The 15,121-nt window shown below is 41.9% G+C and overlaps 1 protein-coding gene across 3 annotated transcripts; it reads left to right on the top strand.

Annotated features, from left to right (window-relative positions):
* Positions 1–6,608: 6,608 nt before the first annotated feature.
* On the top strand, positions 6,609–12,199 carry LOC131136639 (potassium voltage-gated channel subfamily A member 3-like). 3 transcript variants are annotated; one of them, XM_058083737.1, is made up of 3 exons: positions 6,609–9,273; positions 11,303–11,375; positions 11,459–12,199. In XM_058083737.1, exon 1 carries the CDS (start codon positions 6,843–6,845, stop codon positions 8,424–8,426), a length of 1,584 nt encoding a protein of 527 aa, XP_057939720.1. In that variant the 5' UTR covers positions 6,609–6,842; the 3' UTR covers positions 8,427–9,273; positions 11,303–11,375; positions 11,459–12,199. The 3 variants fall into 3 exon arrangements, with proteins under 3 accessions (XP_057939720.1, XP_057939721.1, XP_057939722.1); XM_058083738.1 differs by having other exon boundaries at positions 11,303–11,379; XM_058083739.1 differs by lacking the exon at positions 11,303–11,375.
* The last annotated feature ends 2,922 nt before the right edge of the window (positions 12,200–15,121 follow it).

The following is a 15,121-nucleotide window of genomic DNA, read 5'->3' as shown; positions in this document are numbered from 1 at the left end:
TTCCTTTCAACTTAAATAGCCAAAAACTTACCACTTCCACACGGATAGGGAGGATAACTATTAACAGTTATTTAACCTTTAACATGAACATTAATCAAACGTAATAATTTTTTTCTGGGTACATGATACCATACAGCATCCATATCAAACTTAAACTTTCATATCAAGGCGGGGGCCTCAAACTAGTGTCCTGCGGGCCACATTTGGCCCGCGGTCCGCGTGTTTGAGACCCCTGCTTTAAAGGGTACTTATTTAGTCATTTTGGTTCTCGTGTGCTTCCGCGCCACAAACATAGCAGCACATTTTATAAACGGTTTCCAAAGTGCTGCACAGACGAGTAAAATAAAAAGTAAAAATAAAATACAATAAAGGTATAAATTGAATTTAATCCAAAATTCAAAAGATCAAATCAGAAATAAAATAGTAAAATAAAAAAAAATTAAAATATTAAAAACAAGAAGCAAAGCAATAAAATGTTATATATATACATATATATATGTGATTCTATATATAATTCTATATATAATTCTATATATATATATATATATATATATATATATATATATATATATATATATATATATAACATTTTATTGCTTTGCTTCTTGTTTTTAATATTTTAATTTAATAATTTAATATTTAATAGAAATAAAATAGTAAAATAAAAAAATATATATTAAAAACAAGAAGCAAAGCAATAAAATTTTATATATATATATATATATATATAAAAATAAAACCAATTAAAATAAAAAGAAATAACTAAAAGACACAGGACCATACGACTCACTCCAGAGAATAAAAGTGGGTTTTAAGACAAGACTTAAACTTTAGATTTTGGGGGCCTTAGCTTGGGGGCCAACCACAGAAAAGGCTCGATCCCCCTTGGTCTTAAGTCTCGTCTTGGGCACCACAACTTGAAGCTGGGCCTCGGACCTCAGTGACCGTGCTGGAGAGTAAATTTGGATGAGGTCCGAGATGTATTTGGGGGCCATATATAAAATCTTAAAATCAATCCTAAAGCCACCAAGGCAGGGAGGCTAAAATTGGGGTGATGTGTTCCCCCTTTCATTGTCTTGAACCATTTGAGGTTTTTTTTTTTCTTGCTCTCATTTAAGTATATAAATAGAAATAGAAATAAGGACATCCCTATCTCTGGTCCTGCTTGGACTGATATGCCCCGGTGGGATTTCATCTATTATGCATTCACATCAACTGCCACCACATCTTCCTATTTATGACACTGACACAGTCAGGGTGGAACACACACACCACTTTGCACGCGATAATGCACAATCTTTGTTTACGTCTTTGACAGCAGAGCTCAAACGATAACCATAACCATAACATCACAGTCCAAACCGTCTTCGGCCATTTTTTTTCCTCCCTCCTCACTGACATCGACATCCCTCTTTCCGTTGCCGGGGTTACAGCAGCTCCTGTCCGGTTAGACTTTGTTCCACGGATGACCCCCCGCCCCCGTCTGTGTCTGTGTCATGTACAGATGTGCACCAGTCCAGTCTATGATCATGCTAATATTAGCAGCTAATTAATTAGTTGACAAACACAGGTGTTATTTACTCAGACTGCTGCTCCTAAGTGGAAAAAAAATGGATGAATGTTTGTCCAAGTCAGCTTTTTCCACTTTTATGACCTATAAATGTCGTAATAATGTTATATTCTTGTGTTAAACCATGCCAAAGTTTCATATAATTCGGTTTTGAAAGAATTTTGTGATGGCTAAAAACGCTCGTTTTCAGAAGGTGTGGTTAAATTTACCCTTTGTGATGTCACAGAGGAGCTTACTTCCTTATATGGACATGGCTGTATGCGCTTTGCTTCCCCCGCCCTTCCCAAATCTTTTTTTCTCAGTTTATATTTCTGGCAAAGGCTCGTACGGGAAAGTCACATTTGTTTACAATTCCTAAACACGCCAAGTGGTTGGAGTTCCTGATTTCGTACCAGCAAAAAAAAAAAAAATACATTTTATTCTGTCAACATTTCACACAGGATTGTTTTGTAAACATTGGCCACTATGCAGCTGGACTAGCCGGCAAACTTGCTTGCCTTTCCAATCTCATGTTAGTTGTGCCAGTTCACAGTATCAGTGCCCTGTGTTTATTCTGTGTAAGTCAAAAACGCTTTTCTGTGTAGCAGTATAGCGTGTGCATACAGGAAGTGAGGTTGCTAGTAGCCTTTTCCCACCAAAAATTAGTGGTTCTATCCAAGTTTTTTGAATCAGCAAAACACATTAGACATTACCGATGCTTTAAAAATGCTAACGCTACTTACTTACCGTACTCTTGAAGTAAACTCTTTTCTTGAGAAACTTCCAGATCGGATTCAGAATCCAACACATATGGCTGTATGTTAAAAAGCGGACATTTTAAAAAGATAAATCACCGTATATTATTAACTTCTATAAAGCTAGCGGCACAAACCAGAAGTCCTTCTAAGCACTTACGAGTGTGACCAACCACAGCAGAGTGGGTGTGCCTGGAGGCGGGGCATGGGTGGATTATTACAATAAAACAGACCGTTTTCTCGGGTAGCACAAAATCCAAAGAAATACATCTGAATAGGTGCAGATTCTGGAAGAACCGGAAAGCTTTCTGTGCTGGTTATTGTGTGTAGCTGCTCTATAGGAGTCCACAACTCAATACAAAGGTCCAAAAAAATTAGCATAAATTAGCATCCTGGTCAATGGAAGTTCAAGACAAAAAGTGGAGAGGATTTGAGCTTCAGACTTTTCTACTAAATATCAAAAGATTGTCTTGACAATAAACTTTATTTATAACTGTAAACGACGATACCGAGACAGGTTGTTATCCAAATTATTAGCATGCTGTAAAAAAAAAAAAAAAAAAAAAAAATTCCTGGAACTCGTCGAGTGAACTTAGCTATCGCTTGCAGAAGCTCCAAACAAGCTCATTTTCTCAAGTGCTACCAGATGTCTGGTGGACTTCAGCTGTCTGGGTTGTCCTTCCTGCGAAATGACCTACTTCCACCCGCCTCCCTCCGACATGTTTCCGAGCTACTTTCAATGCCTCTGTGGCGTTCAAGTGCAAGCAAGGGTATGGCACAGTTTTGTAGGTTAATTTGGGAGTTTGGGTCGTTCTATAATTAGTTTGAAGCGTAGAAGCCTGTTAAGAGGCCCTTTAGCGCCGTCCCGCTAAAGCGACTGACCCTTTTTTTGAACTTGAATGTGGCCTCAATACGCAAGCAGGCTAAGTGAACGTTTTGGTTAGAGGTGACATGATTGTAAATGCTGTTGTTTGATATTTATTGATAAAGGTAATATTGATAAATAAATGGGTATTTTAGGGGTCGTTCACAAAAATTAACTAGTTCTTTTGACCCGTTCGTTCATGACTGACACACCAGTAGAGCTAACCATCGTTTTATTTATTTACCTTTGTGACTACAGCGGCTTTTTGCTGCTTTTGTTGCTTTGAATTCATCAGTTTTGCTTTGCTTTTTAAGAATGTAGCAAACATTTTTATTTTCATACATTTGAATTTCGTTGCCCTCGTTCACTTTCATTGTTTTTCTTGTTTTATTTAATTATGAAAATGTCATTATGCTAATTATTGTGCATGTATTTATTCTGACCAGTTTCAGTTTCACTTATTTGCATTCTTCTGTTGGAATAGTTGAATAAAATGTTTGGTTCCAAATATGTAATGTTGCTATTTTTGTGTTACGCTACTACAAACAGTCATCTTGATATGTTTGATGATGTCATGTGACTTCCCCTGTTAATGTAGAAAACTGTCAAATACATACAACACGGTGTGTTCATGAAGGTTTTATGACAGATATTAAAATCAGTTAAATTGGTCATAATGGTGTTGGTTACCAAACTAGGAATATGAAATTAATAATTCTACTCGGTTAGTCGGTCTTTTTCATTGTTGGGCGATTAACAAGTCAAGTTTTAGTCATTTTTATTTTATTTTCATCGCACAAATCCTCAACCGTTCACCTTCTTACACCCATTCACACTCACATTCATACCTATGGACAATTTGGAGTGGCTAATTAACCTAGCATGTTTTTTTGGAATGTGGGAGGAAACCGGAGTACCCGGAGAAAACCCACGCATGCACGGGGAGAACATGCAAACTCCACACAGAGATGGCCGAGGGTGGGGAAAAGACAAAATAAGAAACCAAAAAGTTACCACTTCCACACAAAATAGGAGGATAACTCATTCATTCATTTTCTACTGTTTATCCTCACAAGGGTCGAAGAAGGTGCTGGAGCCTATCTCAGCAGTTTTCGGACAAGAGGCGGGGTCCACCCCGGACTGGCCAGCCAGCCAATCACAGGGCACATATAGACAAACAACCATTCACACTCACATTCATACCTATGGACAATTTGGAGTCGCTAATTAACCTAGCATGTTTTTTTGGGAATGTGGGAGGAAACCGGAGTACCCGGAGAACATGCAAACTCCACACAGAGATGGCCGAGGGTGGGGAAAAGACAAAATAAGAAACCAAAAAGTTACCACTTCCACACAAAATAGGAGGAGAACTCATTCATTCATTTTCTACTGTTTATCCTCACAAGGGTCGAAGAAGGTGCTGGAGCCTATCTCAGCTGTCTTTGGGCGAGAAGCGGGGTACACCCTGGACTGGTGGCCAGCCAATCACAGGGCACATATAGACAAACAACCATTCACACTCACATTCATACCTATGGACAATTTGGAGTCGCTAATTAACCTAGCTTGTTTTTGGAATGTGGGAGGAAACCGGAGTACCCAGAGAAAACCCACGCATGAACGGGGAGAACATGCAAACTCCACACAGAGATGGCCGAAGCTGGGGAATGACAAAATAAGAAGCTAAAAAGTTACCACTTCCACACAAAATAGGAGGAGAACTCATTCATTCATTTTCTACCGCTTATCCTCACGAGGGTCGCGGGGGGTGCTGGAGCCTATCCCAGCTGTCTTCGAGTGAGAGGCAGGGTACACCCTGGACTGGTGGCCAGCCAATCACAGGGCACATATAGACAAACAACCATTCACACTCACATTCATACCTATGGACAATTTGGAGTCGCTAATTAACCTAGCATGTTTTTTTGGGAATGTGGGAGGAAACCGGAGTACCCGGAGAAAACCCACGCATGCACGGGGAGAACATGCAAACTCCACACAGAGATGGCCGAGGGTGGGGAAAAGACAAAATAAGAAGCCCAAAAGTTACCACTTCCACACAAAATAGGAGGAGAACTCATTCATTCATTTTCTACCGCTTATCCTCACAAGGGTCGAAGAAGGTGCTGGAGCCTATCCCAGCTGTCTCCGGGCGAGAGTCGGAGTACACCCTGGACTGGTGGCCAGCCAATCACAGGGCACATATAGACAAACAACCATTCACACTCACATTCATACCTATGGACAATTTGGCGTCGCTAATTAACCTAGCATGTTTTTTTTGGAAATGTGGGAGGAAACCGGAGTACCCGGAGAACATGCAAACTCCACACAGAGATGGCCGAAGCTGGGGAAAGACAAAATAAGAAGCCAAAAAGTTACCACTTCCACACAAAATAGGAGGAGAACTCATTCCTTCATTTTCTACCGCTTATCCTCACAAGGGTCGAAGAAGGTGCTGGAGCCTATCTCGGCAGTCTTCGGACAAGAGGCGGGGTACACCCTGGACTGGTGGCCAGCCAGCTAATCCCAGGGCACATATAGACAAACAACCATTCACACTCACAATTTGGAGTCGCTAATTAACCTAGCATGTTTTTTTGGAATGTGGGAGGAAACCGGAGTACCCGGAGAAAACCCACGCATGCACGGGGAGAACATGCAAACTCCACACAGAGATGGCCGAGTGTGGAATTGAACCCTGGTCTCCTAGCTGTGAGGTCTGTGCGCTAACCACTTGTCCGCCGTGCAGCCGTCATCAAAGTCATCAGATACAAGCAATTAGATTTTTATCTGCGGTGAACTGAGAATGAATAAAAATGACCAAATTGAGTAATAATGTTTATTATTTGGTTGCAGTCACTTTTGTGTTTGTTTTTTGTTTCAGCACCTTGGACAGCAGTACCCAAAGGTTCAGGAAACCTCTGCAGTTTTGATTGGAAATGAGCAGATGTCAAAGATGTGAATTAAAAGTACTGTTTTTTATATGTTTATTGATCATATATGATCAGATATTGGTGATATTGTGTTGCAGGGGAACATAGTTATATATTCAACATGGAGGGGGGGTTGCATAGCTGTTTTTTTTCTTTAATTGTGCCTTCAATGCAGAGTTGTTGTAAAAAAAAAATAGTTTTTTGTCCAAGTAAACCGTGAATGCATCACTCATACGCGGGTTTGTGTCACGCATTCATCTTTTCGCTTCACTCAAATCAAACCCAAAATCCACGGCGTCACGCGTGATCGTGTAATAAGTCAGAGATGAGTGACGTCCCACGTGTGATATCTATAAGCAACGACCTTGTTTTAAAGGGGAGGCGGGAGAACGAGCGCGCGTAACAGACGAGGGCGCGACGGGGCGGCGGCCACGCCCCAAATTTCACGGATCAAGTTGAAGTCACGGGGGACTGTTGCTTTCGGTTCGGCTATTGGCCGAGAACCGGGACACGCACCCGGCAGCGGTTTGTTTATAACGGTCACGTCTCCCGTGGTGGGCGGGAACAACAACAAGAGGGAGTGAGAAAGGAGAGGAGGAGAGGAGGAGGAGGAAAAAGGAGACACCAGCCTGTGGCGGCGGCGGCTACGGCGGCGGCGGCTACGGCGGCTGCGGAGCGGGGGGTCCACGGAGGGGGCGAGGCGGGCCGCCCTGTGAACGCGTCGTGAGCCGCGCATGGACGACCACCTGAGCCTCCTGCAATCCCCGCCGCCGAGCGCGACCAAAACACGGGGCGACAACCTCGTCAACCACGGATACACGGACGCGGACTCGGACTCGGACGTCATGACCGTCGTGGCGTGCGACAACATGCTGGAGGAGTCGGCAGCCCTCCCGGGCCACCATTCCCTGGACCGCTACGAACCCGACCACGAGTGCTGCGAGAGGGTCGTCATTAACATTTCCGGGTTGCGGTTCGAGACCCAGCTCAAGACTCTGTCCCAGTTCCCGGAGACCCTTCTCGGGGACCCGAAGAAAAGAATGCGGTATTTCGACCCTCTCAGGAACGAGTACTTCTTTGATCGGAACCGACCCAGCTTTGACGCAATTCTGTACTACTACCAGTCCGGGGGGCGAATCCGGAGACCCGTGAACGTTCCCATTGATATCTTCTCCGAGGAAATCCGCTTTTACGAACTCGGCGAGGAGGCCATGGAGAAGTTCCGCGAGGACGAGGGCTTCATCAAGGAAGAGGAGCGTCCGTTACCGGAGAACGAGTTCCAGAGACAAGTATGGCTGCTTTTCGAGTACCCGGAGAGCTCGGGACCGGCTCGCGGCATCGCGATCGTATCCGTCCTGGTCATTCTCATTTCGATTGTCATCTTCTGCTTGGAGACGCTACCTGAATTCAGGGACGAGAACCGGGATCCGATCGCTATGGCGCCGGTGATTAACGGCACAATCCCGTATTTTGTGAGCCCCTTCTCGGACCCTTTCTTTGTGGTGGAGACTTTGTGTATTATTTGGTTCTCGTTTGAGCTCCTGGTTCGGTTCTTCGCCTGCCCTAGCAAAGCAACGTTCTCCAAGAACATCATGAATATTATCGATATCGTCGCTATCATTCCGTACTTCATCACTTTGGGTACGGAACTAGCGGAGAGGCAAGGTAACGGTCAGCAAGCCATGTCGCTGGCAATCCTGCGCGTTATCCGCCTGGTTCGAGTGTTCCGCATCTTCAAACTCTCACGTCACTCCAAAGGGTTGCAGATCCTGGGTCAGACCCTCAAAGCCAGCATGCGAGAACTGGGTCTTCTTATCTTCTTCCTGTTTATCGGCGTCATTCTCTTCTCCAGCGCCGTCTACTTCGCAGAGGCCGACGACCCCGACTCGGGATTCAATAGCATCCCGGACGCGTTCTGGTGGGCGGTGGTCACGATGACGACGGTGGGCTACGGCGACATGCACCCGGTCACCATCGGGGGCAAGATCGTTGGCTCCTTGTGCGCCATCGCCGGCGTTCTCACCATCGCTTTGCCGGTTCCGGTCATCGTGTCCAATTTCAACTACTTCTACCACCGAGAAACCGACGGCGAGGAGCAGGCTCAGTATCTCCACGTTGGGAGTTGCCAACCTCTGGCCGAGTCGGAGGAGCTCAGGAAGACGCGTTCGTCTTCGTCGCTCAGCAAGAGCGAGTACATGGTCATCGAGGAGCACGCCGTCAACTGCGCTTTTAAGCCGCAGCCGAACCACTCGGCCGCCGCGCAGAACAGCTCTCAGAACTGCGTCAACATCAACAAGAAGATCTTCACCGATGTATAAACGACATCGTGATGGGACGTTACAAAAAAAGGAGAGAAGTTCCGTTTTTTTTTTTTTGGGCTTCAGAGAATTAGAATCCACATGCGCTCTTAGCGGGCGTATTATCGCAATAGGTAGAAACGGACGCTAATGATGCTAATGTACGACCTTCACGTTGTAGTATCGAGAGTTGTGATTCGTCCGTCGTAGCCAATGTAAAATATTCACAATCGGTGTGTTCAATGTGTCTTTAAACACACGTAACGTCTGTAAAAAAAAAAAATTATATATGATAATATCAATTAGACCGTTCTGTACTATGCCTTTATCGTGCGTTAAAGTCTAGTCAAAAGTGTCATCGAAATCAAACCCCGCCCCCTTTCCCCCCCCTCACCTCCGTCGCCGCCATATTTAATCTACAAGCGCTCATTCATCATTCACTCAAGACGCGTGAGGGAAAAAGATAGAGCCCCCTTCTCTTTGGATGTCTCAAATATAGCCCGCTGTGATGCAATCTCCATGGCGACGCCGGTTTCCGAGGTAACCCCAACCACCGTTGCCATGGCGCTCCTGTTTCCACAGAAACCTCCCAGATGGCATTGGAAGCTACGGCGGAGATAATCGCCTAAATTAGCTAAATAGTCTTCAAGGACGCTAACGAAACTCATCGAAATTGAATGTGACGATCAAATCCCTGCCGGCCTTAACCCAGAGAGTACGCCCCCCCCACCCCCGCCCCCCTGATTCCCATGAAATGGGAATGAAAAAAATTCAAGGATTATGAATGGGAAACGTGTTGTGTCTGGCTGCTGGTCTGCACTACCGATGGCGACCAGCAGAGGCTGCTCTTCTCCCATCAATGGCACCGGTGAGTTCCATTGACTTGTTGTTTATCCTTTCACCACCACAAATATATACACACTGGCTTTATAGAGATGTCAAACATGTTTTTATTATTAATATAGAAAATTACTAAAGGATATATCTGAAATTTGAAGTGGAAGCTCGGTTAGTTTTTGTTTTTGTGAGGCTCATTTGATGTCTTTCACCTTGAGCTGACTTTGTGTACCAACAACACAGCCCACCTTTGCACGTCTCATCGCTGCCCCCTGGTGGTCATTTTTAGTCTGCCAGTAAGAACAGGTGGCTCGTGTCTCCTCTGTGACCTCAACATGAAATGTCCTTGAGATGTTTAGATGCAAAGAGATTGCTTTGTTTACTGCATAATCAGTGTTTCTACGTTATACTCGTTCTTATACTCTTTCTTATACTCAACAATGTCTAATTTGCATCCATAGTTTGGGCTCATAATATAATAAGTATGCGTACTGAAAAGGAAGTATTAGTGAGAAGGAACAACATGTGTCTCACATTGAATACCGCCATTAGTAAACGTATTTAATTCTTATAATAATAATCATTATTATAAATTATTAGTTATTATAAATTATTATATTTATTATAAATTACTATGATTTATTATAAATTATTCATATTTATTTCTAAATTACGGTTAATTATTATCAACTGTTATTAATTGTTAATAATAATAATTATTATATTATTAATTATTAGAATTATTCTTGTTATTGATTATTATAATTTATTATAATTTATTATAAATTATTAATATTATTATAAATTATTGTTAATTATTATGAACTGTTATTAATTGTTAATAATAATATTTATTATATTATTAATTATTATAATTATCATTATTATACATTATTATAATTTATTATAAATTACTATAATTTATTATAAATTGTTAATATGTGTTATTAGTTATTATTAATTATTATTGATCATTATTAATTATTCTTGATCATTATTAATTATCAATTATTATTTATTATTAATTATCATTACTTATTATTGATTATTATTAATTATTATTGATTATTATTAATTATTATAAACATTATTAATGTTTCGACACGCCACATGCATCAAGCAATCAGCGCCAAGTGGAACCAAATGTCGCCAACAATCCACCTGTTGGAATCCACTGGAATGTAATGGCGCGAGCCAAGTTGCGCCAGTGATGTTAGGAGTCCACCGGGCCGGCGCCAGTTGGTGCCAGTTTGCGCCAAAGATTGATTATTGATTAATGATTGTCGCGTAGTTAACTGGCGGTGGCGGCGAATTAACGGCAACATGGCAACATGCCGAGCGAACATTAATTTGGCGGGTCAAAACCTGAATGTTTTAATGTTTATTAGTAATTTATAATAATTTTAAATAATTTTAAATATTTTTACATAATTTTTAATATTTTTTAAATATTTTTAAAATATTTTTTAATATTTTTAAAAATAATTTTTAATAATGATGATTATTATAAGAATGAAATAAGTTTACTGACAGTGGTGTTCAATGTGAGACACAGACTCTGTTTACTGTTTCAAGGCAGGAAATTAAAAAATAATAATAATTATAATAATTTCTCAGGTGACATAAAATCCCCACGAGAGTCGACTGTACCTGTCTTCCTTCCACTGTGATTGGTCATTAGTGTCATTAGTAAACGACAACATGCTGGGATGGTCTGACGAGGATACAAAGTAACGACTTTGTAGCTAAAAAGCTAAAAGGCAGCGTGGCAGGACGCACTTCCTGTCGTCTCGTCTCTTGACACATTTTGACGAGACAGTTTGGCGTCTGCGTGTTTTTTTTTTTTTTGTCTCTGTTTTTTTGTCAGACTGGCACCACTCAAGTGGGTCTCGCTGTTACGTGCTGGGCTTGTTAAGTGAACGGATATAGAAATACTACAGTATTCATATAATAAAACTATGAACTGTATAATAATAATAATAATAATAATAATAATAATAATAATAATAATAATAATAATAATAATAATAATAAAGTATGTCAACTTCCCACATTCCCAGCCACTCTTCCAGGTGGGAGCTGCGATCCAGGTGGTCTGGAACTCTTGACGCTCCCTAGTAGACTCTCTCTTTTGTAGGTAACATCACTCTGAGTCATACACCGGAAATATATCAAAATTAATATTTTCTAATATTCTTTGTGTTGTGTCTCTGCAGGGGTACAGTGACAGTATTCCTTTGGACCTTAAGAACTGACATAATTCCTCCAGAGATCAACATATCCGATTCCCTCAGCAGCTCCAACCCTGCCAGTCCATCGTCTTGTAGACCAAAAATGAAAATGCCGGATGAAACATATACAAATATTGTATATCTATATCATATCTAGCATCATATCTCTGTTTTAGAGCTGCGTTCTGTTTTGCTCCGAATGAGCATCGACGATTATGCAGTAAAAAAATCCATATCCCTTTATTCTTTATGAATCTCACATGCATATCTATATACGATATTCATATTTGTGGGAACCGAGCAACGACTGATAGCAGCTTTTTTGTTGCAAAAAATATCAAATAAATCTACTGATAAAAACTGTGATACAAAAACACAAAAAGACTGTTAGCCATATGCCTTTGTTAGCTGAGTGTGCTCCGTATTGCTAACGTACAAAAACACATACATGTATGTTACATGTTACATGTATGTGACGGTCGCTGCTATTCCCCTGATCTACACTGGAAGCTGGATGGTAAAAACATGCTAAAAGTGGTGCAAATGTCAGGGGAAGGTAGTATTTGTATTTGTCAGTACTTGTTGTGTCTTACTGTGTACTGTCTTAAACATGACCAATATGACAACATTATTAGTAGCAATGTCTTTATTTGCCACAAGCTGTGCCTGCTGTCAATCACTTATTAAGAATTTGACTTTTTTTGCTTTGCCAGATTGCTGCGACAAAAGTTGAAAGGTCTTTGTTTTTGGTTTTTATTGAAAAGGATTTGATTAAAGGACTATTATTATTACTCATTATTTGCTTTTCCTATGAATTACCCTTTGTATGGAGACGCGAGTTCAATTCCACCCTCGACCATGTGGAGTTTGCATGTTCTCCCCGTGCATGCGTGGGTTTTCTCCGGGTACTCCGGTTTCCTCCCACATTCCAAAAACATGCTAGGTTAATTAGCCACTCCAAATTGTCCATAGGTATGAATGTGAGTGTGAATGGTTGTTTGTCTATATGTGCCCTGTGATTGGCTGGACACCAGTCCAGGGTGTACCCCGCCTCTCGGCCGAAGAGTGCTGGGATAGGCTCCAGTAACCCCTGAAGACAGCTGTGATAGGCTCCAGCAACCCCCGAAGACAGCTGGGATAGGCTCCTGCAACCCCAAAGACAGCTGAGATAGGCTCCTGCAACCCCTGAAAACAGCTGGGATAGGCTCCAGCAACCCCCAAAGACAACTGGGATAGGCTCCAGCAACCCAAAGACAGCTGGGTTAGGCTCCAGCAACCCCCAGACAGCTGGGATAGGCTCCAGCAACCCCCAAAGACAGCTGGGATAGGCTCCAGCAACCCAAAGACAGCTGGGATAGGCTCCTGCAACCCAAAGACAGCTGAGATAGGCTCCTGCAACCTGCCAAGACAGCTAGGTTAGGCTCCAGCAACCCCCGAAGACAGCTGAGATAGGCTTCAGCAACACCAAAGACAGCTGGGATAGGCTTCAGCAACACCAAAGACAGCTGGGATAGGCTTCAGCAACCCAAAGACAGCTGGGATAGGCTCCAGCAACCCAAAGACAGCTGGGATAGGCTCCAGCAACCCCCAAAGACAGCTGGGATAGGCTCCAGCAACCCAAAGACAGCTGGGATAGGCTCCAGCAACCCAAAGACAGCTGAGATAGGCTCCTGCAACCTGCCAAGACAGCTAGATTAGGCTCCAGCAACCCCCGAAGACAGCTGAGATAGGCTTCAGCAACACCAAAGACAGCTGGGATAGGCTCCAGCAACCCCCCAAGACAGCTGGGATAGGCTCCAGTAACCCCCCAAGACAGCTGGGATAGGCTCCAGCAACCCCCGAAGACAGCTGGCATAGGCTCCAGCAACCCCCGTAGACAGCTGAGATAGGCTTCAGCAACCCTAAAGACAGCTGGGATAGGCTCCTGCAACCTCTGAAGACAGCTGGGATAGGCTCCAGCAACTCCAGAAGACAGCTGAGATAGGCTCCAGCAACCTCTGAAGACAGCTGGGATAGGCTCCAGCAACTCCAGAAGACAGCTGAGATAGGCTTCAGCAACCTCGAAGACAGCTGGGATAGGCTCCAGCAACCCCCAAAGACAGCTGGGTTAAATTAAAATCCCAAATGTACATGTATGTTCTTAGTCAATCATTCAAGTATATCCAAATATGCTAACGTATCTTCAGGTGTGTGAGACGTCTGACCAGACGTAGATTGTTCCCTATTTGCAACAACGGAGCGATGCTGGTGTCAGAGCAGAGATTTATGGTTGCGAGGTTCTGATGATGCTGTTGCTAGTGCCTCCACATCAACGAGCCTGCTGATTGGCTGGTCTCCCGTAGTATTCAGCCACAGGCAAAGGAGACCTGGCAGAACTCCCACTTCAGACATACGCCTGCAAATGCAGAGCGGAGCGTCTTGCATCTTTATGTTCAAGGGCAAAGCTTACTAAAGTACGTACGTTATATTATACACAGTATACCCGCTATTTGGGTTCTACCAGCAGTCATCTCGGTTTCTTATGTCAAAACCAAACAGACACACAACAAGGAGGGTGAGAATGTGAAGTGAACTGAGATGGTGCTACATGCCCTTCGGGATGACACATCACTTTGCGTGACCTTTAAGTCTATACCGCTATCATTCCATTTCAAAGGTTTCCTGGTGTTTTCATCTTTTTTATTCACCGCTAAATCAACGTATTTCAAGCTTTGGTTTGTTTCACAATAGATGAAAATATGAGCTGGAAACATCATATTACAAATATACAACATAAGGTGGCCGGAAATATTTCAGTATTAGTTCTCAATCAGAAATCACTCCATACTCTTTATTGCTCTCTGGTTCTACCATATCTTACTTATTGTGTGGAAATATGGGCTAATAACTATAAAAGCAATCTTCACTCGCTAAATGTACTGCAAAAAAAGGCCAGTAAGGATAATTCATAATGCCGCCTACAGAGAACATACTAACTCCTTATTTCTAAAATCACAAATACTTCAACTTGCTGATATAGTTCATCTTAAATATAAAAAACTAAATATTTTATTTACAAACATTTATAAAATAAATTTATAAATTAATAAATAAAATAAATTAGCTAAATACAAGGATGAAGAGTCTTGAACCAGTCATGATGTGCTATATATATCACTATATTGACACGCACTATGGTACCCATTATGGCATTGGATGCTCATATCACCTTGTACTTACTTCGGTACGTGACAAAAAATAAGAAATTTAAAAAATTTTAAAAAACTAAATTATTTTTTTACAAATATTGATAAAATAAATTTATAAATTAATAAATAAAATAAATTTGCTAAATACAAGGATGAATAGTCTTGAACCAGTCATGATGTGCTATATATATCACTATATTGACACTTACTATGGTACCCATTATGGCATTGGATGCTCATATCACCTTGTACTTCGGTACGAGGTACATTGTTTAAAAAAAACCCAAAACAAAACAAAAAAAACCCTAAACTGTATTATGGAAAGCAGGAAGTGAACAAATGTAACAGTTACTGATTGTAAAAGTACCAGATGGAGGGGTAGGATTTAATAAGCTTTGCTTCTTCCTACTCCTTTTGGACATGTGGAACTGGGAACTGATTATGGGATGCACTCAATTGG

This window comes from Doryrhamphus excisus, chromosome 10, assembly GCF_030265055.1.
Source record: "Doryrhamphus excisus isolate RoL2022-K1 chromosome 10, RoL_Dexc_1.0, whole genome shotgun sequence".
In the NCBI taxonomy this organism is placed as follows: Eukaryota; Metazoa; Chordata; class Actinopteri; order Syngnathiformes; family Syngnathidae; genus Doryrhamphus; species Doryrhamphus excisus.
Note: the sequence above shows the minus strand (reverse complement) of the source record. Positions and strands in the feature narration are given on the sequence as shown.

Excerpts from the sequence above, each read along its gene's own strand:
- LOC131136639 (XM_058083739.1), top strand. The coding sequence starts at position 6,843 with ATGGACGACCACCTGAGCCTCCTGCAATCCCCGCCGCCGAGCGCGACC.